The sequence below is a fragment of the Colletotrichum jinshuiense genome, chromosome 3, assembly GCF_051148585.1.
Source record: "Colletotrichum jinshuiense chromosome 3, complete sequence".
NCBI classification, from domain to species: domain Eukaryota; kingdom Fungi; phylum Ascomycota; class Sordariomycetes; order Glomerellales; family Glomerellaceae; genus Colletotrichum; species Colletotrichum jinshuiense.
This window is the reverse complement of record NC_139310.1, coordinates 2,233,696-2,260,051: the sequence shown is the minus strand read 5'-3', so window position 1 is coordinate 2,260,051 and position 26,356 is coordinate 2,233,696. Positions and strand designations below refer to the sequence as shown.

General features: G+C 56.8%; 10 protein-coding genes across 10 annotated transcripts; 5 read left to right on the top strand and 5 right to left on the bottom strand.

Annotated features, from left to right (window-relative positions):
* Positions 1-1,281: 1,281 nt before the first annotated feature.
* On the bottom strand, positions 1,282-6,484 carry EsH8_III_000634 (formin homology family protein; the record flags this gene model as incomplete). Its single annotated transcript, XM_083262359.1, has 3 exons — positions 1,282-2,861; positions 2,911-5,826; positions 5,875-6,484. The coding sequence occupies 3 exons, from the start codon at positions 6,482-6,484 to the stop codon at positions 1,282-1,284; spliced, it is 5,106 nt and encodes a 1,701-aa protein (XP_083122846.1).
* A 2,804-nt stretch (positions 6,485-9,288) lies between these two features.
* On the top strand, positions 9,289-9,887 carry EsH8_III_000633 (uncharacterized protein; the record flags this gene model as incomplete). Its single annotated transcript, XM_083262358.1, has 3 exons — positions 9,289-9,315; positions 9,399-9,757; positions 9,824-9,887. The coding sequence occupies 3 exons, from the start codon at positions 9,289-9,291 to the stop codon at positions 9,885-9,887; spliced, it is 450 nt and encodes a 149-aa protein (XP_083122845.1).
* A 1,140-nt stretch (positions 9,888-11,027) lies between these two features.
* On the top strand, positions 11,028-11,597 carry EsH8_III_000632 (uncharacterized protein; the record flags this gene model as incomplete). The annotated part of the gene is made up of 1 exon (XM_083262357.1): positions 11,028-11,597. The coding sequence occupies one exon, from the start codon at positions 11,028-11,030 to the stop codon at positions 11,595-11,597; it is 570 nt and encodes a 189-aa protein (XP_083122844.1).
* A 1,043-nt stretch (positions 11,598-12,640) lies between these two features.
* On the top strand, positions 12,641-13,838 carry EsH8_III_000631 (checkpoint protein Hus1/Mec3; the record flags this gene model as incomplete). Its single annotated transcript, XM_083262356.1, has 4 exons — positions 12,641-12,683; positions 12,749-12,854; positions 12,909-13,761; positions 13,812-13,838. The coding sequence occupies 4 exons, from the start codon at positions 12,641-12,643 to the stop codon at positions 13,836-13,838; spliced, it is 1,029 nt and encodes a 342-aa protein (XP_083122843.1).
* Positions 13,839-14,553: 715 nt separating this feature from the next.
* Positions 14,554-15,315, bottom strand: EsH8_III_000630 (kinase phosphorylation protein-domain-containing protein; the record flags this gene model as incomplete). The annotated part of the gene is made up of 1 exon (XM_083262355.1): positions 14,554-15,315. The coding sequence occupies one exon, from the start codon at positions 15,313-15,315 to the stop codon at positions 14,554-14,556; it is 762 nt and encodes a 253-aa protein (XP_083122842.1).
* Positions 15,316-15,749: 434 nt separating this feature from the next.
* Positions 15,750-16,789, top strand: EsH8_III_000629 (mediator complex subunit MED6; the record flags this gene model as incomplete). The annotated part of the gene is made up of 2 exons (XM_083262354.1): positions 15,750-16,178; positions 16,268-16,789. The coding sequence occupies 2 exons, from the start codon at positions 15,750-15,752 to the stop codon at positions 16,787-16,789; spliced, it is 951 nt and encodes a 316-aa protein (XP_083122841.1).
* A 233-nt stretch (positions 16,790-17,022) lies between these two features.
* Positions 17,023-17,919, bottom strand: EsH8_III_000628 (uncharacterized protein; the record flags this gene model as incomplete). The annotated part of the gene is made up of 1 exon (XM_083262353.1): positions 17,023-17,919. One exon carries the CDS (start codon positions 17,917-17,919, stop codon positions 17,023-17,025), a length of 897 nt encoding a protein of 298 aa, XP_083122840.1.
* Positions 17,920-18,619: 700 nt separating this feature from the next.
* On the bottom strand, positions 18,620-19,892 carry EsH8_III_000627 (SDR family NAD(P)-dependent oxidoreductase; the record flags this gene model as incomplete). The annotated part of the gene is made up of 6 exons (XM_083262352.1): positions 18,620-18,794; positions 18,864-18,913; positions 18,968-19,026; positions 19,083-19,301; positions 19,420-19,653; positions 19,757-19,892. 6 exons carry the CDS (start codon positions 19,890-19,892, stop codon positions 18,620-18,622), a joined length of 873 nt encoding a protein of 290 aa, XP_083122839.1.
* A 776-nt stretch (positions 19,893-20,668) lies between these two features.
* On the bottom strand, positions 20,669-24,238 carry EsH8_III_000626 (ATP-dependent RNA helicase ECM16 domain-containing protein; the record flags this gene model as incomplete). Its single annotated transcript, XM_083262351.1, has 1 exon — positions 20,669-24,238. The coding sequence occupies one exon, from the start codon at positions 24,236-24,238 to the stop codon at positions 20,669-20,671; it is 3,570 nt and encodes a 1,189-aa protein (XP_083122838.1).
* A 634-nt stretch (positions 24,239-24,872) lies between these two features.
* Positions 24,873-25,382, top strand: EsH8_III_000625 (uncharacterized protein; the record flags this gene model as incomplete). The annotated part of the gene is made up of 2 exons (XM_083262350.1): positions 24,873-25,025; positions 25,092-25,382. 2 exons carry the CDS (start codon positions 24,873-24,875, stop codon positions 25,380-25,382), a joined length of 444 nt encoding a protein of 147 aa, XP_083122837.1.
* Between the last annotated feature and the right edge of the window lie 974 nt (positions 25,383-26,356).

The window sequence follows — 26,356 nt, the reverse complement described above, 5'->3', positions numbered from 1 at the left end:
AGAATAAAGTAGGCGCGCCAGTCTTGAAGAACGTCGAACCCAGTCAGGTAAAGTACTCTCAGCGACCTGCATTAGAGATCGCTTTTCCGACGTCGACATCGCTTTTCCGGGTCAGATCCGTCTGTGGTGGTGGACTACATCCATCTGTGAAGACGGCTTGGTTTGTCTGGCTAAAGCCATGTCCGGATTGAGTGGGGCGTAGGTCCAACAAAATGCAAATATCCCGGGGAATCTTCAACAACCTCAGTGGAAGGGTGGCCGAGTTGGTTATGGCGCCAGGTTAAGGTCAGCTTAACATCTGTTTCCTGGTGGGGCAACCCGCGCGAGTTCGAGTCTCGTCCCTTTCATTAATTCTTCTTTTGCCATTATTGGCTACCATTTTTGCTGCCATTTATTTAAATCATCTGGCTTTTTGGTATGTCTTTCCAAATCTATTAATTGTTATTTACATCCATCATGCGGGCGGGCTACTTGCATGCATACCGTTTTAAGTCTTCATGAAAGCATCCTACACCTTGATGTTGAACTGGAGAACCCTACCTTGAACCGGATTGCGATAATTCCCTTCCCTACACCCTCTTAGTCGTGGTGAGAGCATTGGCAGTCGCAGTTGGCCCAGGTTGCTCTTTTAATCCGATGGACAGTCACATCACATACTCAGACGAGCAATTCAAAGTTGCGCATAATGCGTTATTGAAGCATCGCAGTATCAAACGGTACCTCATCCTATCCTCTCCCGCCAATACGCCTGCCTCTACGATCTTCCGCCTTCCCTGGTTCCAGAAACCCTCCCATCGCAGCCCCCCCTTCATGTCTCAAACCCAATGCATCGACCCTTCGCCGCCCCATGCAGCCAGCCAAACCGCCAGGAAAACAGAAATGCCACACCAAAGACCAGCCGGAGCCCGGCATTCCCATTCCCTATGATATGTGTCGCGGAAGAAGCGGGACAAATAACAAGACTGGGGCAAGAAAAAGAGCAACGCGATGATGTGATGATGCCTTTCATGGCGGCGTCCCACTCCCTCCGCCTTATGTAAATTGGGAAATAAGTCACAAAAGAAGACAAAAGCCATGGGTAAACGGGTTTATCTTCGCCGAATCCTCCTCCTTTTTTCCCCCTTTCTTTGACCAGATAGTGGGTTTGATCGTAGGTTTGATCGTAGGTTTTTCGAGCTGCGAGGGATGGGTATTTCCCTGCAATGCTAGTCTTCTTCGAATAGTAAACATTATGTAGTTTGTATATATGACCGACTGGTGGCTCCTTCATGAGACTCGAGCTCATGGTTCTACAGGTGTGTTCTCAGCCGAAGGTGTCGGGGGTATCTCCTCCTCCTTCGCTTCCGTCACAGTCGTGTCTCCTTCGCTGATTGCAGTGTTTGTAGAAGTCGCCTTCTCCCGCCTGCGTCTTCTCATCCGCCTCTCTTCCTCGGCCGTTTGTCTCCTCGAGCGCCGCAGGCTCTCTCTCTTCTCTGGATCGGCCTCGTCGGCCCCGTCTCCTCCACGTATACCTTGCAGCAATAGCGCCGCACGATCAGCAACATCATCCTCGCCGCCTTCTCTGGGCGACGATAGCCCCGGGCTGAGGGGGTTGCCGTCCTCGTCAATAGTTGCCTCCTTGGGCGCTTGTTGCAGAGTGACCTCAACCTCGGGGATTTCGTCGGGGTCAGGGATCTTCTGTCCGGAAGCTATCCGCACCTGATGACGGTCCTTGAGTCTTGCCCTGCGGCGGCGATCTCTCTGGTCTCGTGTCTGGGGAGCGGCAGCACGCAGCTTCTCCAGCAGAGAGTCCATAGCACCTGCGCTTGATGGCGAGGGCGGTGCCCCCTCCACCTTGGTGCTCGACACATTGAGTTGCGCGTGCTTCCGCTTCATGGAAGCCTCGTTACGCTTGCGCGTCTCCTCGAGCTGGACGTTCTTCTCCCTGGACTTCTTCCAGCCTGAGATGAAAATGGCAAGCTTGGCAAAGAAGTCTCTTCGGGCGTTTTCGTCAGTGGGATCTTCACCGTAGAAGACCATGATGTCGTTGTATGTCTTCATCATCTCCTCCAAGTACAGTTGCATCTCCTCTGCCTTTCTCCTGGCGTCCCTCATAATCCTCTGGACAACCTGGCTGACGCGGTCTTGAGGGTGGAACTTCTTGGAGTCGCTTAGGTTGCCGGCATCGAGCGACATCTGGACATTCTTGACCGTGTCAATGTACTGCCTGGCGTCCGACTGAAGCTGCTCGATGTTGATCTTTTGCGAAGTCAACACGCCGGAAATATCGTTCGTGAAGTCCTCCCACTCGGGGTATTGATTGCGAACGATTCGCTCAACCAGGTCTGCCAGTGTGGATTCGTTCTTGTCATCCTTGACCATGCCGAGGCGGGCGAGAGAGCTCAGCTTGAAACCACGGGCTTGCTTGTTGGCGTCGTTCATGTAGTTTCCGATGTCCAGAATGAGACCGAGGACATTCATCAAAGACACAGAGTCTCTCAAAGACTCGGATACACTGACGACCTGGCGCATCTTCTCCGTGATTTCATCAAACTCGGGTTCGAATGTCCTCGTCAGGACCAGAGCACGCATTCTGGCCTTCCAGTAGTGATGCAGCTCAAAAGCCGTGTACAGGTAAATCTGATCTTGCCTGGTAAGTTCATTCGGGTCCTGCTCGCGGTCTGCCTTGTCGGGGTTGGCGCCAGTCCAGTCTTTACTGTACGGCGCCAGTTGCTTGGCTGTATTGTCTGGGATGTTGCAAAGGTCGTCTTTGCGCAAAAAGTCCATGACGACGGAGTTGTCCAAGATATCCTTGTCACAATGAATGATCATCTGCACAATCTTCTCGACGGAAACCTGAGAAAATTTGGCGAAAGCAATTTCTGCCTGGGGTTAGCTTCAATCACCACTGCATGACTGCGAGACACGTACCGAAAGCTTTGCGGAGATCGCCTGAGATGATCTGCTTCTTTTCGTCCTTCTTTGCACCACCGCCAATTCCAAGCCTCTTGATTTCCTTGGCCATGAAGAGCTTCTCGACCTCGTCCAAGATACCCTTGCGGCTGAGTTCATGGTACTTCTCTTCACGCTCTTCAGCTGACGGGGTATGAGCTGCCCAATGTGTAGTCATAGGAGAATCAACCTTGTCCCAGTGAAGAGCCTTGAGCTTCTTCTTAGGACGAACAACAGGCATGCCGATAGAAGGACCGCCAGAAAAGGGAGTAGCCTGCGAAAGGAAGTGTCCAGAGATAGCGCCGGGCATTGGAGGAGGTGGAGGTGGAGGCATTCCCGGAGCACCGCCCGGTGGGGGCGGAGGCGGAGGAGGCGGAGGGGGTGGCGGCGGCGGTGGTGGACCGCCGGTTGGGGAGAGCATCCCGGGCATGGGCGGCGGCGGCGGCGGTGGGGGAGGCGGCGGAGGGGGAGCACCGGCTTGACCAGGCATTGGTGGCGGGGGTGGAGGGGGCGGCGGCACGGCGGCGGCGCTGGTAACCTGGATTGTGGGAGTCTCGCCATTGGCGGGAGTGACGGTAAAGCCGGGCTCGAGGCCTGGGCGGGAAGGGTCGGTCGTGATGCCCTCGCCGTCTTCTGAATCGCTCCCTTCGTACCTCTTGATTTTACCGGCCATTTCGCCGAAAAGACCTGCCTTTTGATTGGGATCCATGACTGGGCGGCGTATTTCGACGACACGAGGCTTCTCGTAGACAACTCCGTCCTCGTCCTCCTCGCCCTCCTCGCCCTCAAAGAGATCGCCTTCGATGGGTTCGCCACGGCCGTTGACTGGCTTCCGGGTAATCTTTGTGTTGCGGTTGACGCTTCCAAGCATACTATTCGTAAAGTCTCTTGGTGGCGTGCCAGGTCCTGATCCCATAGCACCGTCTTCCATCTCCTCACGAAGAGCGCGGAGCCTGTCGGATGGGCCAACAGCATCTCCCCATACTCTGCCCTCCAACTTGAACTGCGTCTTCTGGCGTTCGATCTGCATCTGCAGACGCTCCATGAGTCGGTCGCGATCCAGAATACCTTGCATCCGTGCCGGGTCTTCTTCTCCGAGTTTATTGCCCTTAGAAGCGTTGGACGCAGCAACATCTTGTGCGTCTCTCAGCATAAGGTACAGCTCTCTGGTTTCGAGCTCATATCGCTGCGCCTCCTTTTGGCGCAACGTCTGGATGTTCTCTAACTCTGCCTTCAAGCCTTCGGCCTGCCGCCTCTGAGCTTCAATAAACCTTGCCTGCTCATCAAGCTGCTTCTGGAGCTTCGCCACGAGGCCATCGGCGCCTAGCTCCATTCGCTCCCTCATCTCATCTCGCTCCGCCATCGCGGCGTCGGCAACCTGCCTCGCCTCCAGAGCCTCGTCCAAGGCTTGACGTGCCTCCGAGTCTGTGTGAAGCTTGTCTAGCAGACTCTGAACAGTGAAGTTCAGGCTCTGCTTCAGGTCCATATTCGGCAGACGCCTATCCATGGCCACGTAGCTGAGCATGGAATCCACGAGCTGGAACATTCGCAACCGCTCTTCGCCATCGTTATCACGAATAAGCAGCAAATGTTGCAATGCCGAAATAAAGTAGTCCTGCGTCTTGCTTCCAAGCAGACGTTGCTGGATGGCGTCGACAATTTGAACAGGATCGTTGAGGTCCTTAACCTCTCCTTCGACGTTATCCTTAATGCTGTTGTTCTCCTTCTCCAGCATATCCTCATAGTCGATGGCCTCGTTGGTCCGGAAATGCTCGATTTGCTTGTCGATGAGGTCGTATTGAAACGACTCCATCTTGGTGAGGATGCGCCTGATGCCGCATGCTGTGAACTGGGCGCGGATGTGCATTCGTAGCTGCAGATCCTTCTCTGGCGCATCGACAATCATGTTGATGAGAATCAGCGTCGCGACCGCATATTCCATGAGCAAGTTCTCCATGCCGATGCCACCACTCCGGACCTCGTCACTGGCCCCGACCATGCTGCCCATCTTTCCTCGCCCATCCACCGTGACTTCGACGAGCCGCATCCAAGCGTCGAAGCGGCCATTTTCTCCTTGCTGTGCCTTGACGGAGTCGAGGGCTTGGATGACCTTCAAGTGACCTTCACCATCCCCCCAATGACACAAAAAGGTGAGAACTTCGCTGACAAGCTTTCGGGTCGTCAGGCGCTGGGAGATGAGCGAGGTGCCCAACGCAATGATGACTTGCTGGTGGGCTAGAGCGTCGTCGGCGCCAAATTTGTTGTTCATCAACGCCTTGAGGCACTTGATGATGTCGTATTCGCGGTCAGAATTCCTGTCGGCCTTCCCTTCTGGCACAGGCCCCAGTGCAGTTTTGCGGTTGATCTTCATCAGGACGTTGGTCAACGCGACCTGACCTTGACACTCGATGAAGCGCTTGACCCAGCCTATTTGCTGCGTTCTGAGGTTGACTTCCAGACTTCCCAGGCCCTTTGTGTCCAAGCTGTTATCCATGACACGTCGGACGTACCATTCTGGCGAGCCCTCCTCGTCGGAATTGACCAAAATCTCAGGGGCTGCATATTGGTTCGGTTTCGCTGTTTGCCTCCTTTTTTGTTCTCCCTGCCACTCGGTCAATCGGTCCTGGTAAAGCAGAGTCCATTTCTTGTCGGCCGCGTATGCGACCATTTGCCGGCGAGCCTGCTCGGGTAGGTTGTGCCATCCTCGTTTTTGCATCAAGGCCAGAAACATCTGGTCGATAATTTCGTCGCTATCCGGCCGTGGGAAATGGAATCCATCGTGTCCGGTGGGTCCCATGCCGGGGAACTTTGTCAATCGGTGCGAGGAAGGGTGCGTCGAGTCCCTGTAGGACAAATGGGAGGAATATGAACTCTGCGAAGAAGCACTAGGTAGTGCTGGTCTTGATGAGCGATTTGCTGCTAGGTCATAGGTGCCTCCATTACCTGTAGAGAATATGCTGGCTTGGTCAGCAGAACTTCGACCCGCCGATGTCATGTACGAATCGTATCTGGGGTTGTGGGACCCATTGATTGTGCTCGCTGTACTTCCGCGAGCCGGCCCTGGTCCCCACTGTTGATATTGCGTCTGGCGACCGGTACTGGCCATGGTGATGTTCGACTGCGGGACTCGCTGCGCAGACGCATGCGACCCGGCCCCCCCCGCCATCGTGGAAGGATCGAAGCTGGGGTATTGGTGAAAGTCGCTCGTAACTTTGTTGAGGTGGTGCGGTAAAGGACTCTGGCGCAGCGTCGCTAGCTGGTCGCCCTTGGGTAAGTATTCGAGGGGCACTGGCGATCGGGAATCGGGGATGCTGTCGTAGGGGATACTCGTCATGGGACCGGCCGACATGCCGGATTCGGGATACTGGTCGATGGACACAATGGACGAGTCGCGATTGTGACGAGAAGCGCGCGAGTGTACGCTGGCCGTGTCGGAGTATTCGCCTCCAGCCAGATAGCGACCTTCGTCGCTGGTGTTGCGTTTGTCTTTCCTGCTGCGCGAGAAGAAAGATTTGCCTCCCGAAGACTGCCTCGACTTGTCGGTGGAAGACATGGTGGGCGTGGGATGACGGGGAGGCAGGTGAAACACCTGATCCTCTCACGTAAACCTCGATCGATGTAGGGTATCTTCGGTTGAGGATTGACGGGTTTGGGTAGTTCGGTCAGGTAGGATGGCCAAGGCCGGTCGCATGATTGAAGCTCTACCCGTCAACGTGGAGCCCCTTGGGTGAGTGATGGGATGTGATTCTGCAATGTGGCGCGTTGGGTCTCTGTTCGCATGAATGGGTTGTGTTTTAGCATGTCTTCTTCCCAAGTTCGGATCGAAGCAGACAAGCGGTTTGGGGCTTGACGACCAGGAACAGAAGGAGGGGGGTCCCCTGGGGCACAAGACGTACACTTTGCCGCCCTCGAGTGCGACAACCTGCTAGGCGGGCGCACTGGTAGATGAGTCTGTCGCTTCTATTCCTCCCGTCCAGAATGCTGCGTCGCTGGGCAAGTGCCAGAATAGATCAGCAGCGCAGTGGAATGAAGCCGTGTGGTCGGGTTGTGCAGAGGGTTGAATCGCGAGAGGGCACGAAAAAACCAGGTGGTGTGTCACAATGTGTCTGGAGGGTTACCGGGTATCCAAGGCGAGGTCTTGCTAGGTATCCGGGGGGGCACTCTAGTTGGTTCGCAGGCTGGCGAACTGCAGATCTGACGGGCTGACGATGGCGACGGCCTTTGCCGCGTGTGTTTTGGCTGCGGTCAAGGGTTCCCACGTGAGGGGAGGGAAGGGGGAACGAGCAGCTGGATACGGTACTTGGACGCTCCGTCGGCGACGTTCCTCCTCTTTGCTCTAGACGGGGCAGCCAAGGGCGTTTGCTAGACGGACGGCAGTTGACTAGCCAGATGGGCAAGGCAGTACCAAACTTAGTGGCCAGCGGCGGTCAAGGAAATTCGCAGAACATGGGAATTGTGCGTTTCTGCGTCGCTGCGAAGACGACGTTGCAAGTGCGGAGTCCCCTGATGAAACGGGGCTCGACAAGGGGCCGTGATTGACGTGACACTTCAGAGGCAGCAGATGTGCAAGTTCCTTTGGCGGGAATTGCCTGAGCGTTCCGGGGAGGAAAGGGCAGACGTCTGTCTGTCTGTCGGGTTGTCTTGGCTACCCGGGGTACTGGGCGGCCCAAAGGTTGCGGTGGTGACAGCTGGAATGGGAACAGACGGGCTCGAGGGAACGAGGACAAGGACGAAGGCGAGGGCGAGGGCGAGGATGAGGCGAAGAAGGGCGCAAAAGGGGAGGAGAGTTGAACGGATCCGGCGCCAGGAGTGGGGGTATCGTTGCGCTGCGAGTGTACGTGTATTGTTTGGCGGGACTATCAGTACCGCATTCTGTACACATTCGATATTTGGCATGCGATGTTACGGGGTGCTGCTGCGTCTTTCAGGGGTGATGGAGGCGCAAAGAGCGTCCGGCAAGAAGAAACCCAAGCCCGAGCGAGCGAGAGTTGCGCCAAACCAGGAGAGCCAAAGATCGTCATCGGCGTCAACAAACACCCTGTACAGTAGCAAACCACGAGGTCGAGCCAGTTGGACCAAGCCAGTCGCCCACCGTGTCGTCCTGTCTGCTATTCAAAATACGATTGCTGCTTCTTCACCTCGGGAATCCTTCTCGCATTCGTCCGTCTTCCTCGCCCTCCACTTGCCAGCATCTCCAGTCTGTGTGTCCTCATTAGGCGTACTACATTCCCAAACTAGGTAAGGAATCTGACGGACGGTTCAGCTGCTGGTCCCTAGACCTAGGGCCCCCCTTCAGTGCGGTGCTGAGGCTAAACAAGAACCCTGTGGGCCAATTACAATGCCTGCGGTGGCCTTCCATATCGAGCATGCCAGAGGGGTCTCGAACCATGTACCTCCACATGGAAATGTGGCGGCGGGGATACCTGAGATATGTTTGGCATCAAACGTCCTCCGAGGTGTCCACCCATTGAGGCCCAGCACCTTAAGCGATATGATGCATCTTGAAAGAATTCGACTATCAATACGACGACCTGCCGACTGCCTGTTCCTGTTTCGCTCGGGTCGTGGTCGTACGATTTTTTTTTTGTTGGCCTCTGGGCGTTGTTTTCCTGATGCAGCGGCAGAAACACCAAAAGCAACTCTATAGCAGCACGGTGGTACTTTCAAGTTCATGATAGAGAGGTAGCTTAGCTTGTGCGGCCGCCAAGGTGCCTCGCTGAGATGTGATTCTTGGAGGTGTCTTATCTTCGGCCCTCGCTTAAGGTGAGGCGAGGGCGGATAAGGAGCTTGAGGGGTCACAGTGGCTCTTTACTGAGGGGAAGTGGCCTTTTGTCAGCGAACCGGCCGCTGCTAGCCAGGAAAACAGTGGATGCGTGTGCGCAAGCAACCGCTTCTCTGGTGGGCCTACCCAAGGTTATCCTCTGAGGTGCACCCTGCCCCAGTCGTCCTCCCAGTCGTCCTCCCAGTCTTCCTCCCAGTCTTCCCAGTCCTCCCAGTCCTCCCTGTCCTCTTGCCCTCCCTGTCCAACCACCAACCCGGCACCGGCCGGGGCCAAGTGGCCTTCCGCTTGCGTATGCGCGTGCCTGTGTTGCACCGTACTCTGCTCCATATCACGTCAATCCACGCCGCTGCTGTTGCTGCTTGTGCCGCTGCACGCCTATGTCCGCTCCCACGACTAGCTTGGCAAGGCTGTCTCTGCAATTGGCCCAGGCATTAGCTGGCTTCGTCCGCCCGCGCCGGCCGCAGTCTCCCAGCTACACTAGCTAGCAGCGCTCATCCAGCGCGATCCAAATCCTGGAGAGCCGAAACCCAGCTTGGTAGGTTCGCAACCTACTCGTTATCACCACCAGGCCCATCATGGGCGCCACGATGTCAGTCGTCAAGGTGCGTCGCAGTCTCCCACTCTCGCTCCACAATCTCCAAGTCTAGGTCGTTCGGTGAGCTGACCCAGTTTCTCCGGGGTCAAGACCTTGATCGTGCCCGCCGTTATCTCGCTCATCTTATTCCTCGTTTCAACATACGTCTTCCTGCCGCTCTGGCGCCGATGGCGCAGTCGCTACAGCCAGTACCTGCCTATCGACAGCATATCGACATCGACAGTGTCTTTACGGCAACGAGTGCAGAATGCGATCGCAAGGATGATGGTGCCGTCTACCTGGAGGCGGAATGCTCATGAGCGCCTCGTCATCGCAACCGACGCTTCCGAAGATGGGTACATGTCAGAAGATGGCGAAGAGCTTGGGGAGGTAGGGGAAGATACCCGAAGGGCTCTCTCGGAAGATGCCAGGCGAGACAGGCACGACAGCAACAGAAGGCTGAGCAGAGAGTAAGTCGAGCTTGGCCCCGCCTACCCATCATGTGGTCCTCCAACTAACACATGTCTCTGTGCCAGCCTGGAGGAAGGATTTAGAGATGATAGTGACGACGATGATGATGGAGCTGGTAATAGGCGGTAGTCATCAATCTTAATACTCACACCGGCCTCGCTTGTACCGGATGCCTAGCCACTTGCCAACCATAAGACGTTTAGCTGAATACCTTCAGGCACAGGTCGCTACCGCACAGAACCCGTTTCTTCCGCAGTGCGGTATCTCGACATTGCACGCGCGAATCGGTCCGTCTTTGGCCGAGGCGGCCGATCTCAGGCTGTCAGCATAGACAGGCAGGCCTCAATCTCACTTCAGACTCCAGAAAGATTCTGTGACCCATCCATCCGAGTTGTTTTTCCCACGTCGGTGTTCCCGGTGCTCCAGAGGAAAAGTGGCAACAAGGTCAAGAATCGCATACATTTCAATACCGGAGTCGACATCGGCTGAACTTTGACGGCTGCCTCACTTTTTCTCGCGTGTTCTGCTCCATATTTCCTCTGTGGCCTCGATGGGCTGGGCCTGGATCGGTGGGAGTAAGGCGCATGCACATTCCTGAAACAACCGCCGCTCAGACGCCTGTGTTTCCGTCCTGCATGCACGCTTTCGCACCTTAACCCAGCTTGGCCGTTCGTGTTTCTTACTTGCGCTATCGGGGACGGCCTTACCTACATCGTACCATCCTTTCTGCATCCTCTCTGCGTCTCATTATCCAATTCGAGAAAGTGAGATGAATTCTAGCGGTCAGCAGTGCCGAGACGGATCCCTTACCAGAGAGTATGCATTCCTTCCGACAAGCGTCACGCGGCTTTAGCCAATGCTCGATGTTCCCCGAGGTCAGACTAAATGCTACCAGCTCACATGTCAAGCATAGCCCGGCGAGTCGGTGGCACACCCTTCATTCATGATAAGGCTCCGTGCGCCTGGCTCTCGAAGAAGGCATGGCTCACCTGGTGGGGAACCCGGAACGGGCCCAACGGCTAGGAGGTCAAAGTCGGGCCATCTGCAAGACACGATTAGCTTTGCTACAGTTTTGTTTTCCTGCCTGCGCGTGCACTTCCTCTTCTCCATGGTCTTCGCCCTCTTTGTTCATTAATGCTCATCATCCGTTTTTTTCTTTCTCGCCCTAGTAACAAAGGACTCGGGTAGTCCGGATTTGCTGCCCAGTATTCTCAACGCCGATCTGCGCTCTCTTATAGCGAATCGTATGCTCTCGTCCCACTGGCGATTATGAACATTCTCAAATCTATTTTGAGGAAGCAGGAGATGGCGTCAAACCCCGCTGCCGACGATACGTGCTGCGCGATATGCTACGAGCAGGTTGGCGAGGCCAAGGAGGAGGGCGACCAAGAGGTTTGGCGGTATCTGCCATGCGGCCACCGCTTCGGCGGCGACTGCATACAACACTGGCTGGGCGTCGCCAGCGTCGATGAGCCGCATTGCCCGTGGTGCCGGGCCAGTATGCGGTGCGACTGCGGGCACCCCGTGGTACCGACGACGAAGCCGGTGCGCAATTACATGTACTGGGGCTGGATGCCGTGCGAGATATGCCACAACCAACTACAACAGTCCCGCAAGACGACGAAATATTTCCGGAGTCAGCTTCTGCCGCGGCTCAACTCTCTCATCCACTCGCTCGACCACAACATGGCGTCCATCCCGCAGGAAGTACCCAAGGAGCAGGAGGAGGCGACGACAAGGGAGCCTTGGGAGGACCGCGAGGTGTGGAAGAAGAAATGGACCGAGCACTTTTTGCAAGAAGACCGGAAGGCTTCTGCGTCAAAATCACCCAAGAAATAGTGCCCATGGAATGTGGCAGGGTTTCTATTACACCGATCGCCCACGAGGAGAGCAACACGGGGAGGAGTTTGGTTTACAATTTTCACGACATTGGTACTGGGAAAGGCGACGGCATCTCGGCGGATGAAACGGTTGATATTATGTTGGACACCAAGCGTCGGACGGTTTTTTATGGGTCGCATCTCAGAGAGACCGACAGGCAGGGAGACATTCTTTTCCAGGCCGTACAAGAGCTTTATAATATACAATCGGGAGCATGATACCTTTGGGAAAGCTCCATGACGCTACGAGGCACAGCAGAGAGTATGGCTGGCGAATTTTCATATGTCTAGACCTGCAAATATTCAAAAACAACTGGGAACGCCCAGCTTCTTTGTCTTGCTATCTATCATGAGCCACATTATCCTCTGGCCATTCATAGGCCCTCCTCCTTCCTACCCCTCCTTCCTCGGTCAATATCTTTAAAACTCGCCGGCCTCTGCGGACTCTGCCCTGCCCCTCCACGCCCCGTCATCATCACCCTGCCCACACTCTGCCGGCACTCTACCACCCCTCTCGGTCTCACATTCCACGCTAAGGCGGGCGGATGGGGGATGCGAAGCGCTTCACTCGGTATCGTTCAAGCGGCGGACTCGGAAAACAACCACGTGCTCCAACGCACCTTACACAGTAGGTGATGGCGGGGTAGACGTGAACTGTGAATGGGGTGAGGTTTCCCAATCCGGGCACGCTAACAGGGGGATACCCCGCGCTAGAAGAATTCCAGGTTGCGTTCTGCAACTTAAGCATGGCAGCAGGCATCCACCACCTTGCCCTTCCCTGGTCCAGTGGCAGCACACCACCCACGTAGTACTACGCACCGTCTTTCCGCAGCACTACCGGTATCCTGATAGCCCACACTTTGAGAGGCGGATCGCGTTCTTCGTTTCCCACTTTACGCGTCTGCACCGGAAGAGGTAACCAGCTCCTGTCAACCACAGCCAGTCCTCTAGTCCTCCTGGCAAGTCGAACGGCATTTGCTGCCGTGTCACCGAGCATTGAAAATGCGATTCAAGACGGAGCTCAAAAACATCCGCACCTTCTCGAGTGCGCCCACCCCTGGTTTCTGCGCATGGGGGTCCCGCCCGCTGACTTTGTTATACTGCCTCCAGAGCTTACTGCCGCCCTCAACTCACTTGAGAAGATCGCGTGGGTGCGCCTCGACGATGAGACGGCACGCTTCACCGTCATTCCCGACACGGGATCTCAAGTCTGGTCGTAAGCTATCCTCCATCCCTACTTGCACTGGGGAGCGGGGCTGAACATTGCCAGCTCTCTGCCCATGGACTTCATATTCGACAGTTATCATATCCAGTCTGCAGAGGAGCACAACACAATCAACCTAGAGCTACCCCTGCAACCCCTCCAGCGCGCCCTCCGTTCCGCACTCAACAGCACCTCCGCCTCGCTACGCCTGACCAAAAAGGATGGAATCCCCGTGCTCTCCATGACTATCACCACTACAACGAGCATATCTGCAGGCTCGGGCCTCCCCGGCCGCAACGCCGCCTACGCCGGTCTAGAGGACGACCCCTTCGACGACGATGACCAGGGCTTCGCGGCAGAGCATCTGGAAACCTCACTGCGTCGCGAGCGTGAGAAAATCATCACCCAGGATATTCCCGTGCGTGTCCTGCATCCGGAAACGGTCGAGACCATCATGCAACCCACGGTGCGCGAGACAGACGTGCACATCACGATGCCTCCGCTGCTTCAGCTCAAGGCCATCTCCGACCGCTTCACCAAGCTCGCACTCTCCTCTGGCACGAACTCCCGGGTAAGCCCTAAGCTGGAGCTTAGCGCCAACATGTTCGGTAACCTGAAGCTCCGCATCGCGACTGAGGCCGTCGATGTCTCCAGTACGTGGACGGGGCTCGTGAACCCGGAGCTGGATCCGGCGCAGTTGGAGATGCCAGTTGAAGAACACCCAAGTGTCAAGTTCAAGGAAGGCGGGCCGGAGAAGTGGGCGACGGTGAGAGTGGATGGCAAGGACTGGAGTCGGGTGCTGAGCGTGGGGAGGCTTGAAGGGAGAGTTGTCGCGGCTTTTGCGGACGACCATGCCTTGATTCTCTATGTCTACGTGCCACAGTACGATGATGCTTCGGCGGAAGATGCGGTTCTCACAGTAAGAACGCCATTGGTGGACTCGTCCGGGGATATACTAACTGTGGACAGTACTACGTAACGTCCTTCAGCGTGTAGGCTGTGCTCATGAGCTTGGGCTGTAAAATAGGGGTATTGGAGTTTGGACTCGGCGTTCAGATAAATGGGATGTAAAAGGAGGCAGATGCTGGCTTTTGTTTTGCCTCTATTTTGCGGATGCGGGCCTGGATAGGTAGACTTGCTATTTCTCAGGGGAAGCTGACACGGCTAGATGATACGGTTAGGGGGACACGGTAAAATACAGTGCATCGCAACCAACCGTTGGGTATTCAAACCCGGGAGGCAATGGCGTCGGGCCATTGCCGAGTCGCCCATGTCTCAGAGGCTCCTGCCTCAGAAAGACGTGTCAGCTTTATACCCAAGTCCACCTCCGTCCCTGCCAATCAAACATGATGAAGGACCACTTGGCTTGACGATATAGCTTTTTAGTATGTTTAGTGTAAATTTGGCGTGAAACCTAAAGGAGTCTTGAAATGGAAGGTTTCGTATGATCGCAGTTCAAACCCACACCGGGGTCGTTTCTTTTTTTGTTATTTTTTCCGGTTTACTTTGTTCTCGCATTTGTACTGCTCCTTCATATCCTGCTTCGCTTACATACACGCATATTTACACCAGTATGGCAATGTTTCAAACAATCATAAGCCATGACCGTTGTATGAACTGTGTTGGGGTGTTCTTGATTAACTGAATTGGGGCTGTCGCGTCGACGTGATCCGGGTATCATTCATTCTTTTCGTACAGTCTTTTGGCCCACTCACCGGCGGCGCTCGTCCGGGCTACGCTTGCGGTCCCTCGACCGCGGTCGCTGGCCCTCTCTGCTCCTGCTCCGCCTCCGATGCTCCCTATGCTCCCTGGGTTCCCGTTCATGACTCCGGCTCCTCGCCCTCCGATGGTGTCTGCGCTCCCGTCCATCGCCACGGTCTCTCCTCTCGCGGTCGTGCTCGCGCTCCCCGCCCCTCCGATGCCGATCCTCCCCGCGCTCCCTCTCGCGACTTCTTCTCCTCTCCCCATCCCTCCTGCGCTCCCGTCTTGGACTCCGGCTCCGGCTCCTCCTCCTCCTCCTCTCTCTCTCCTCCTCGCGATCTCTGCGTTCCCGCTTCTCTGTAACTACAAGCCCGCCCTTCTCCTGCGCGGGCTCCGGCTCCGGCGCGGCCGCAGGGCCGATGCCCCTTGACCCGCTAACCTCAATGGCGTTCGCGCCCGAGGTGTCCCGCTGCGGGACCGGCAGCCCCAGCGCGCGCGCGAGCGCGTCTTCCTCCGCCTCCTTGATCTTGCGCAGCTCCTCCTTGCGCTCGCGCTCCTCGCGTTCCTGCGGCGTCTCGCCGTCCTTTGCCGCGGATGCGTCGTCACCCTTGGCGTACCAGTTCAGGTCGCGCCCCTTTTGCCAGCGACCGACGGGGGCCTTGAGGCTGTGGCCGAGGTAGTTCTCGCGGTGGTTCGAGTTGGCGACCTCGTCCCAGCTGAAGTTGACGCCTCCGCGGGAGCCGGATTTGCGGACGCTCGAGAGGAGGTCCATTGCGGAAATTGTAGTCTTTTTCTTTGGTATTGGTTTATCGGAGTGTGCGGTTGGGATATGGATCGGGCGCTTCGATAATGGGGATGATTAGACTTTTCTTTTTTTGGGATCGCGTAGTTGGTCGGTGATGTCGTTCCGCATTTGGGCAGATTGGATCAGTACGATCGATAGAAGGTTGATTCGGCAGGCAATTGCATCACGTGACTGGAACAGTCCCCGCAAAACCCCCACCGACGAGCACCGGGAACTCGCGCCCCCTGCAGTTAATCAATAAGCTTCGGCCCCACGATACAAAAGTTGGAGAGCTTCTCCGTACCTCAGACGTGCGGCTCAGCAAGCTCCGCAGTCCGCCTTCCCACACCTAAACGTGCCGTACCGTCAACGTCGAGGCTGCCCAATCGTCTCCGGAAAATCGCCCGCCGCAACCTCCAAACATGGCCAACCCAAACGACCCGCCCCTCGACGAGATCCAATGGCGCGCGCCCGAGCTCGTGGCCTCGATGCAGGGCATCCACTCCAACAGCGTGCTCTTCTACTTCGCCGAGTCGCCCTTCTTCGACCGCCAGTCCAACAACGCCGTCATCACGAACCAGGCCATGTTCAACCCAGCCCTGCTCAAGAACCTGGCCACGCGCGAGGCCTTTGAGGGCGAGCTAGACAAGATGTCGGGCCTCGAGTTCCGCGTGCTGCACGCGCCCGCCGACATGGTGACGGGCACGGGCGTGTGGACGATTGTGAAGCAGACGAGACAGAAGAACTTTGACCGGAATAGGATGGAGACGAAGCCCCTGGCGTATTACTTCGTGGTTGGGGAGAATATCTACCAGGCGCCGACACTGGGGGATATTCTCAGCTCGAGAATTGTAGGTCACTATGAGGAGTGCCCCGGGGCGGGCGAACGGAAGCTCGGTAGCCCCCATTGGCAGTGAACGAAGACTAACAGGAGTTTCAGGAGTCAATCGCAGAAGCCATGCGGAAGGTCCTGCCCGCGACGGACAGCGTCCGGAAGTGGACGCCCTCGCTGGGCCACGTCTACACCCAACCGACACCCCCCTCGGCCCTCTCCCGCGCCCAGGGCGCGGCCGCATCCAAGGAAGACGGCACCGCGAACGGCACAACCGCAAAGTCCGCGGCCGGCGGCGCCAAGAAGAAGACCACGGCCACCGCGCTGGACAGGCTGGCCGAGGAGTCGTTCGCGATCCACATGCGGCACGGCGGGGACTACTTTGACGAGAACCCCATTACGGGCCGGCCTGGCGACTTCCACTTTGCGAGCACGGGACGCAAGGACAAGATCGCGCCGCCGCCGCCGCCACCGCCACAGCAGAAGCCGGTCGTCAACACGAAGCTGGCCGAGGAGGCGAAGAAGGACGGCAAGGAGGGGAAGAGCCCCAAGACGCCAACGGTGCCGAAGCCCAAGAGGAAGAAGAGCAGGATTGGCACGCCGGCTACCACGCCGGGGCCGTCCTCATGAGGTGGATAAGGCGTGATCAGGAGGCGGTTTAGAATTGGCCCTATGGCGTTTGATGTTAAAAAAATGATACCCCCTTTTGCCTGGAAGAGCAATCTGTTCCACGGTGTTGGACGCCATCTCGCCTTCATCTTGTGCTGTGAGGGCAGCAGAATACTGTTCAAATTTATGCTAAACGCCAAAACCCATTGCCTCATTCAGCCTGGCATGTTCTTTTTTTTCACTCATCGGCCGCTTCACCCAACCCACCCACTGCTTTCCTTCAACCACATCTCCCAAGTCTGCAGCCTCGGCTCCATATCTCTCAGCTTGGAGACGTCGGCCTTGTACCCCTCCTTCTCGAACCACTCCATGCTCCTCCCGGCATCCTCAAAGGCCCACCTCACGGCGCGCCCGACAACCCCCCACGTCTTGGGCATCGGCCGCCCGACGACCCTCTCGAAATCCGCCTCGGCCTGCGCGAAGCTCACCTCGTCCCCGGCGAGCCCGAGCGCCCTGTCCGCCCACTCCCCGGGGGCCATCAGCGCCCTGGCGGCGAAGAGCCCAATGTCCCTCGCGCTGACGAGCTGCATCGTGCTGCCCGCGGGCATCGTCGCCCACAGCCCGCCCATGACGGCGCCCATGGCGCCCGCCCCGGAGATGTAGTTGTCCATGAACCCCGTCGGCCTCAGGATCGTCCACCGCGTCGCCGTGCCCCGCGTCCTGTCTCTGAGGTACACCTCGACGCGGTGCTTGGCGGCGAAGTGCGGGACGGGCGTGGGGTTCTCCCACGACGCCTCGTCGCCGCCGCGGTCGACGCTCGAGAAGACGATGTGCGGGACGCCGCTGGCTATCGCCGCGTCGATGACGGGCGTGGCCTGCGCCTCGTCGCCGGGGGGCACCGTCACGATGTAGACGGCCGAGATGTCCGGGTGGGCGGCGAAGACGGGGCCCGGGTCCTCCGGGGTCCCCTGGACGAGCGTCACGGACGAGGGGTCGGAGGACGCGAGGGCCTGCGACTTGGGGGACGACGGGGAGCGGGTCAGGGCGAGGATGGCCGGGGGGTCGGGGTGCGCGGCGAGCGCCGAGATTGTGGCGCTGCCGGTGCGGCCCGTTGCGCCGACGACGAGGATTTTTGGCCTTTTCGATTCCATTGCTATTTTTTTCTTCTATCTGGGAATTTTCGTATTTATTGGTGTGTTTGTAATTGTTTGGAAAAGAAAATCAGGTTCGATCGCAGACTGCCAGGGGCGGGGAGACGTCTTTAGATACGGCCTCGCTGCGCGGCGGACCATGGAGACTTTTCGGACACTTTGCCAAGGGCCGCCGCGTCACAAAGCGTAGATGATGACTTGCATGCCCGGAGGCTTAATCCTTATCGGAAAGAGAAAACGGGAAAGGTTCATCTAAACTTTGAGAAAACTTTGGTTGATTCTGTGGTGTGACAGTCACATCTCATTCGAGCCTTTGGGGTTAAATGCCGGACTCAAGTCTGACTTCGATCTTGGCATATGGCGCTTATTGTATGTGTATGACACACTCAGTATCGTCGGTTTTGACGAGCAAAATCGCTAATCATCGATTCTAAGTTTTTTTTCTTTCTTTCTTTCTTTCTTTCTTTCTTTCTTTCTTTCTTTCTTTCTTTCTTTCTTTCTGTATTGTCTTATGTCGTCGAAATTCTATTCCGTTCAGATATTTTCTTCCATCATGGGTGGCAGGCCCAGTCTTCGCGCAGTAATTCCAGCTTCCCCGTATGCCGGGTACTGACTGTAACTCATCGTCTACCCGCCTCAATTGCTCATTACACCTCTAGGTTCGCCCGTTTCTTCGCAGTTTCCCTTTTTTCGGGGCTCTCTAATTAATCACATATCCTCCGTCGACGGACAACGAGGCGCCGTGGACGAACGTCGCCTTGGGGCTGCAGAGAAATAGCACGGCGTCGGCGACTTCCTGGGGCGTTCCCTTTCTGTTCATGGGCGCCACGGAGATGATGGGATCGTCCCGGGAGACTTCTTTGGTCATTGGGGTGCTGAAAACGTTAGCTCGTTCGCCCCGTCTATCGACCAACAAAGGAAAGGGGGGGGTTCTTCAGGCGTACTCGATAATTCCCGGGCAGACGCAGTTGATACGGATGTTGTACTTTGCATACTATTCTCCATCAGAACGAGGTTCGGCCCGCTTTCTTTGGAAAGCCCAACTTACATCAATGGCATCACTCCTTGTCATGCTCAGAATAGCCGCTTTGGAGGCGCTGTACGCGGCTGATGGGGGGTTAGCCGACCAAGTCTCGGGGGCGAAGGGCATCGTTCGGGCTCACGGGTCTCCGCCCGGCTGACCAGGCTTAGGTTGCTTGCGACGTTGACTATGACGCCCCTGTTGCCCGGCCTGCCGTCGTGTGTCCTCATGGGCTCCTGTTTGATCATGTTGGTGATCTCGGCGCGGGAGCATAGCCAGGTTCCGCGATAGTTGATGGTGGTTATCTCGTCGAACTCTGCCGGCGTCAGGAGATGTGACGGTGCCATCGGGCCGAACACGCCTTGCCTCATTCATCAGCTTCACTCATTTTCAAATTAAACCCTCATGAGAATCTCATGATCGCCGGGGGGGGCAATGATCCGAAGAAGTAAGTAAGAAAGAAAAGAGAATGGACTCACCGGCACAGTTTACAGCATAGTCGATCCTCCCCCATTCCTCCACGACGCTTTCAATGCACGCAGACACGTCGTCGTCGTTGCGGTTGTCAATCTCCATGACAAAGGTGCGCGTCTCGCCGTTGGCCTCGCGGCACATGCGAGCCGTTTCCAGGGCGCCGTCTTCATCTCTGTCGAGGAGGGCGATGCGCTTGCAGCCCTCGCGGGCGAAGGAAATGGCGACCTGGCGGCCGATTCCTGTCGTGGTGTCAGCCGGCCCGGAAGGCACTCGTGTCTTTCCTCGAGTCAGAGGCGGATGAGCCGTGCTTGGGATGCAAAAAGAGGTGGTGGCGTGGCGTACCAGAGGCGGCGCCCGTCACGACGGCTACGCCCGTGAAGAGGGACATTTTCTGGTCAATGACGCGGAGAGTCCTCAAGCAGTCGTTTATGAGGTCTTCGTTCAAGTCCCAGGCTGATTTTTGTTGCTGTAAGACCATTGGAGGCCCGCAGGGTCTTGAGTCTACTACTAGGAATGACTGTCGATGTGGTGATGCACTGGAGCAGAGTAGAACGACTCGCGAAGCAATAGGGTAAGGCTTGGAGCAAAAAAGTCAGCCAAGACCACCTTGTATTTTTTTTCTCCTACTGCCTGCCCTTTGCGTTTTTCTCCGAAGCCAATCCCCGCGAATCGAACAACGGAACGAGTCTCGAAGGGCTCGCGAACCTTCGCTCGGGCCCGGCACCGGGGGGGTTACACTGTCAGTTTTGCGCGCGCGCATTCGTCCGAAGTCGACCCCGAGGGCCGGACCTCAGACATCTCAGGAAACGGAAAGAACACATGGCCAGAGTCTCAGAAGACCCCCGGCCCAAACTGGACTGGTCTCTGGATGGCCACGTGCCTGGGCTTCTGCGTGTGCTTTGAACTCCTGCCTTGAGGCTCGCGCGGGAGGCATATTGCTTCCTGTAACCGTATTCGGACCGTCCTCGTTTACATGTACCAACATATTTTGCGGGGGAGCTCTTTGATAGACGCGCCGGGACGGTGCTTCATTTGAAGGCCAAAGAACCGCCACCCTGTGCTAAGGCGAATATGGAGATTAATGCATGGGAAATGGTTCAGGTGTAAAGGGGCTCTCCGCCCCTTTCCATGGCATTCAGCATGATGGTTGCCTCGATGTCGGATATGATGTAGTACAGCTAGAGCAAAACGCCTTGCCTCTATTCTCTATTTTGAACATGCTTACAAATAAATACTTTTGGTTTTCCCTACGCTTCATTCCACAACCCATCCCTTGCCGGCAACCTTGCGCTGCGTGACCTTCTTCATCGGCAGCGGCCATCCTTGGCCGCCGACGCCCTCGGCCCGCAGGTACGGCACGACCCAAACCTCGCGCGTCGACGCCGTCGAGGTCACCTCCTTCACCGGCTTCCCGTAGCTGACGAGCGGCGTGCCCTTGGCCAGGCTCGCGAGCTGGCCGCCGGTGACGTCCGTCAGCGACTGCATCCTCGTCTTGGGCACCTTGGTCGCGTCCGTGCCCTGGGTCGCGCGCTGCAGGTGGGAGTATATCACGAACTCGGGACACTCTTGCGGGCTGCGGTGCGCCAGCGGCGAGGACGGGTGGATGTAGACGAACTTTTCCGTGTCGTGGCCGACGCCGAGGGGCACCAGGGGGATGTACGGCACGTCGATGGCGCGGCGCGGCTTCCGCGCCAGCTCGGGCGGCACGGGCGACTTGTCGGCGCGGAGCGCGACGTGGTCGATGAAGCCCGCGGCCACCATCTGCTTCAGGTAGGCAACCTGCTTGTCGGAGGGCGCGTCCAGCTTGTCCTGGTACTTGAGGTTCTTGAACGCCGGGATGTTGGCCCGGAGGAGCTCGGTGATCTGCTGCCGCAGCTGCGTGATCTCCTTCAAGGCCTTGAACCGGACAAAGTGGTCCTCGCACCACTGCTCCGTCGGCTCGTGCGCGTACTCGCCCACGACCTGGAGCAGCTTGATGGCGTCCGACTTGTCGTCGAGGTAGCAGAAGTTCTTGTGCGCGGCGTTGAACAGGCGCCTGATGTTGGCCTGCCGGTCCTCGGCGATGACGTCGGCGTTGGTGCGGAACTCGGACTCGTCGCGCGCCGCGAGCGAGGGGATCGCCTGGTGTTCGGGGACGAAGATCTCCGCCGCCGACAAGGCCGCCACCATCATGATGGTGTACGGTAGGCAGTCGTGCTGGTGCCCGACCAGGAGGATGCGCGCGAAACGGGGCGAGAGCGGGAAGATGGACATGGTGGATCCGATCCGCGTGATCTGGCCCTCCGGCGCGATGGCGGAGAGGTAGGTGAGCAGCCTCTCCGCCTTGTGCAGGCCCATGCGGTTCGGCGGGGTCGGGAAGGGGAAGTTGACGACGTTGGAGAGGTTCATGGCTTTCAGTTGGAGCACCACGCCGTCGACGGGCATCCGGAGGATCTCGGGGTCTGTGAACTCGGGCAGGTCTCTCTCGTAGACGGCCGAGGAGTAGAGCCTGTAGCAGTGGCCAGGTCCCGTTCGACCAGCACGACCGGCTCGTTGGCTGGCGCTAGCCTTGCTGATCCAGCCGATCTGATATGTTTGCACGCCGTTAAGACGGTCGTATTGACGTTCCTTGGCACGGCCGCAGTCGAAGACGTACCGTATGCCCGGAATTGTCAAACTCGTTTCTGCGACGTTGGTTGCCAGGATGACCTGACGGGTGTTTTCCGGGGGGTCTTCAAATACTCTCATCTGCTCCCTGGTTGGCAGCAGAGAGTAAAGGGGTAAGACCTGCATCTTCAAAGGGCCTGTCTCCCCCTCCTCTCCCTCAATCTCGAATTCCTTGTCGTCCTCGTGCTCCATCTCATCCCCATCGGCGTCGAGTCCGTCGTCGAACTCGGCAAAATCCCCGTCGTCGACTTCTCCGAAATCGATGTCTTCGACCTCCATCGGCGCGTCCGTGGCCGAGATTTGAACCTTGGGGGCGCTCGCCCCAGTGAAGCCTCCAAATGCAGCCCGCAGCCGCTTGCTCAAGTCCACGATCTCGCTTTGACCTGTGAGGAAGACCAAAAAGCCGCCAGGTGGCAGCTTCCTGTGGCCGCGCATGATCTTATTGAAGGCCTCCTCGACGTAGTCGGACTGCGTGCGGCGGGCGAAATGAACTGTGACGGGATGCTGCCGTCCTTCCACCTCGACCACGGGGGGCGGCGTGGGGAAGAGGGTGGCGTTGTTGGTCATGTCTTCAACTCTCAGCGTTGCGGACATGATGATAATTTTGAGAGGCTTGATCGAAGGATCGACCTTGTCGTCCCCTTTGCGGATGTTGTTGATACGACTCAGCATACCAATCAGAATATCCGTGTTAACGCTCCTTTCGTGGGCTTCGTCGATGATGATCGCCGAATACTTCTTCAGCGAGAAGTCATGCGCCATCTCCCGCAGCAACACACCGTCCGTCATGAACTTGACGGCGGTCTTGGGCGACGTCGTCCCCTCGAAACGGATCTGGTATGCGACCCTGTCGGAATGGTCGCCCAGCTCCTCGCCCACACGCTTCGACATGCTCACGGCGGCAACTCGACGAGGCTGCGTGACTCCAATCATGCCCGGGGTGCGGGAATTGGGCGTACCATAGCCTGCCTCGTACAGGAACTGAGGCACCTGAGTCGTCTTACCGGAACCCGTGGCACCGCAGACGACAACAATGTCGTTGTTGTGGATCATTTCCATAATCTTCTGCTCCTCCGCGACGACGGGGAGCTTCATGCGCGCTTCCTGGATCTCCGGCGTCCTCGTCACCGTAACGCTATACGCTTTGCGCGCAAGGTTCGTCGTCGGTTGGAGTTCTTGCGGAAGGGGCTCCTGCTCGAGGGGCCGTGGCGTAAAGTTCTCCGGTCTGGGAATCTCGAGTGCTGTGGAAGACGGGGTTACTGGTTGATAGCCCAAGGCCTGATTTCTTTGCGCATGTGCCCATGCCTTGAACGCAGACTGCTTCTTGCTGCCAGAGTCGCTCTCGTCCTCGTCGTCCTCATCCTCGTCGTCATCTTCCGACTCGTCGGATCCTTCACTCGACTCCTCAGAATCCTCGTCAGAAGACTGCTCCTCGTTGCTGGACTTATCGTCTGCCTCGTCTTCGTCTCCGCTAATACCGCCCCATTCATCCTCTGCATCGGCCGCCTTCTCAGGCTCGATAATCGAGAACTTGGATACTACACCACCCCTCTTTTGGCGCTTCTGGAGGACTGGTCGGCCCCCCTCGTCGACGTCAAGCGGGCGCTTGAGACCAGATCCGACAGACGCGGCGGGTTGCGGTGCCGGCTTAGCAACGGGTGCAGGTGCGGGCGCGGGTGCGGGCGCTGGTGCTTGCGGCTTAGAAACGTTTGGTGCCTCGGCCTCGCTGTCGTCGGAATCCTCCTCGACCGGCTCCTCTCTCTTCTCATAGAGAAGATCCTCCGCATCAGGGTCGACTTCCAAGCCGGCGTTCTTCTCCCTCAGTGCACGGGTCAAGGCCTGACGCTTCGTCTCCTTGCCCTGGCCGAGAGATTTTGTGCTCGCAAAGAGGCTCGTGTCGACCTTTTGCTGCGCAAGCTTTGCGAGAATTTCTCGGTTTTCGTCCTTGCGGAGCTTGGTGGTGATATACTTTTCCAGTCGCTTCGCCTTCTTACCGCTGATCTTGGCGCCATCCTTTTGCAGCTCGGCTTTGAGCTGGGCCCGCTTGTCCTGGATGCGCTTCTGGTCCTCGGGGAGAATCTCATCCGTGTTGGTGTCCAAGGGGATCACGGCGTTCTCCTGCGCCCTCTCTCGGGCGAGCACCTTGTGCTTTCGTTGTCTCGGAACGAACTTGGGCATCTTTAAATATTGAAGGGAAAGCTCAGAAACCGTAGGCCCCTGATTTCCCGATTGTGTGTGGTTTTGTTGTCGCGATTGATCGCATTAATCGCTGTCGTGATGGCACCAGTCTCTCACTCACAAAAAGTCTTGGTGGGTATGACGGTCTGCCGTGTTGACCTAGGTAGACTGAGAGTTTGACTGGGCTTTCAAACTCTGGTGATTGGGCAAAAAATGGCAAAAAAATTGCAAAATAGGGACCTTTAATGTCTCAAAAGATTGGCCATTTCACGGGGTATCAAGACTCGGAGAAACGCACAAAATGATTCACACGGTTTCTCACCCAACACTGGAAAGACGATGAGATCCGCGACCGAGCTTCTGGAAATTTTTGGATGGAAAAGGTTCTGCCGCCCCGACCGCCCAGGCCTTTTCTGTTTGTGGCTTAGTGCGGGGCGATCGGGGCCCCTGTCACCGGCCGCCTCTGTGGGGCCGGGTTCAGTAAACAGGCCCCGCTGCACTCACCACTGAGGAAGCCCACGACCGCAACTACATCGCCTTTAGCACCATCCCAAAGCCGGCGGAAAAGGGTGCAATATTGCGCATTTGAATCAATCACGGATTTTTACGAGAAAGTATACCTGATCTAAACGAGATGGATCCCCAGGGCACCAGAGAAGAACCTTTCCCCGCACGGAGCAGGCAGGAGACAGGCACCGTGAATGGTGTCCCGACAGAAGTCACTTCCACGTCCTTTTCCGACAAGTTCTTGGTGACAATCTCACAAGACGGCAAGCTCTCACAATGGGTACTCATATACTTAACCCCAAAGGTGTCTTTCCAAAAACAAAAGCATACTAATAATCATTGGCAGATCCAAGTTCCTCTGCAGGCTTCATCGGGCGGCATGGTCGATATGAGCCTGCCTTCAAGTGGTCGCGGGCTTCTTCCGTCGGTGCACCTCACACCCAAGACTCTCTTTGGTGGCGGTGGTGAGGAACGAGAGACTCTTGGTCAGCTCTATGCGGCGCAAATCGCCAGTCTAGTCTCTATCAGGGATCCCGAAGACCGCAGGACGCTGGTTTTGGGTTTGGGACTCAACAAGGTCGACACCGAGAGAGAAGCTTTTTTCGACACGATCGAGCTGGTTCAAAAAGTGCTATGAGTATTCTTTCTCGGTTACTACAGACGCATCGCTGTCAATCAACCACCTCAAGGGCTGACTGCGGCTGAGCCCTGGTCCCAGGAATGGCCAGTTTGGGTGAACTGTCGATTGTATTAAAGGGGGGCAAATCTACCCAGCTGAATTAAACGAACCCTCAATTATAGATCTCTCCTGTTTGACTAAATATGAGTGAAGCAGAAGGCATCCGGGCCATAGCTTTACATGTAGCACCTCGTAAATTGTAACGAAATATGCACAGAAGCACCATACGACCCAACTTTGTATGTGGAGGTTGCCTCAAGCTGGCTGGGGGTAACATAGCTAGAAGTCACAGTCTCAACAAAACCACCCAGTTTTTTTGACTGGGCCTGGAAACATAAATCGCTGAAACCCAACGCGCAACATGAATAAGTTCTCAGTTCTGGCCCGGCCGAGAGGCTGCCGCCTGTTCAACGTCAGCATTGTGCAATTCCGGCAAGCCTCATCCGTCACCGTCAATTTCGAGGACACGGGAAAGGCGGGAAGGAAATTAGAATAACCTGGAAGCGGCAAGGAGCCCCCAACCCTGGAGAAACACGAAGACAACCATTAGGCGGCCGGTACACCGGCAACAAGACAGGATTCGAACTACATTTGGGACACTGGGGGTTTATTTGTGCCGGGCGCTTGCGTAGTCCTCAACCCGCAAAAGGGAGAAGGGGCGAAGGAGGGAAAAAAAATCAAAATTTTGGACGTTATCGAAAAGCCATGTGTCTTTCCTCTCTGCCCATTCCTGTAGATTCCCAAAGACACCAGGGGGAGGGGAGGGGGTTGCAGCTTGCTTTTTCCCACGCTTTTTCTGACATGCCTTTGGTCGTGGCGGTGAGCCCGCCCAAAAAAAAAACCCCCATGGCGGACTGCACATCCGGGCGAGGACCACTACATCTCCCCACGTTTCAATCAACGATCGAACCCGATCAGGCGAGACAAGACAT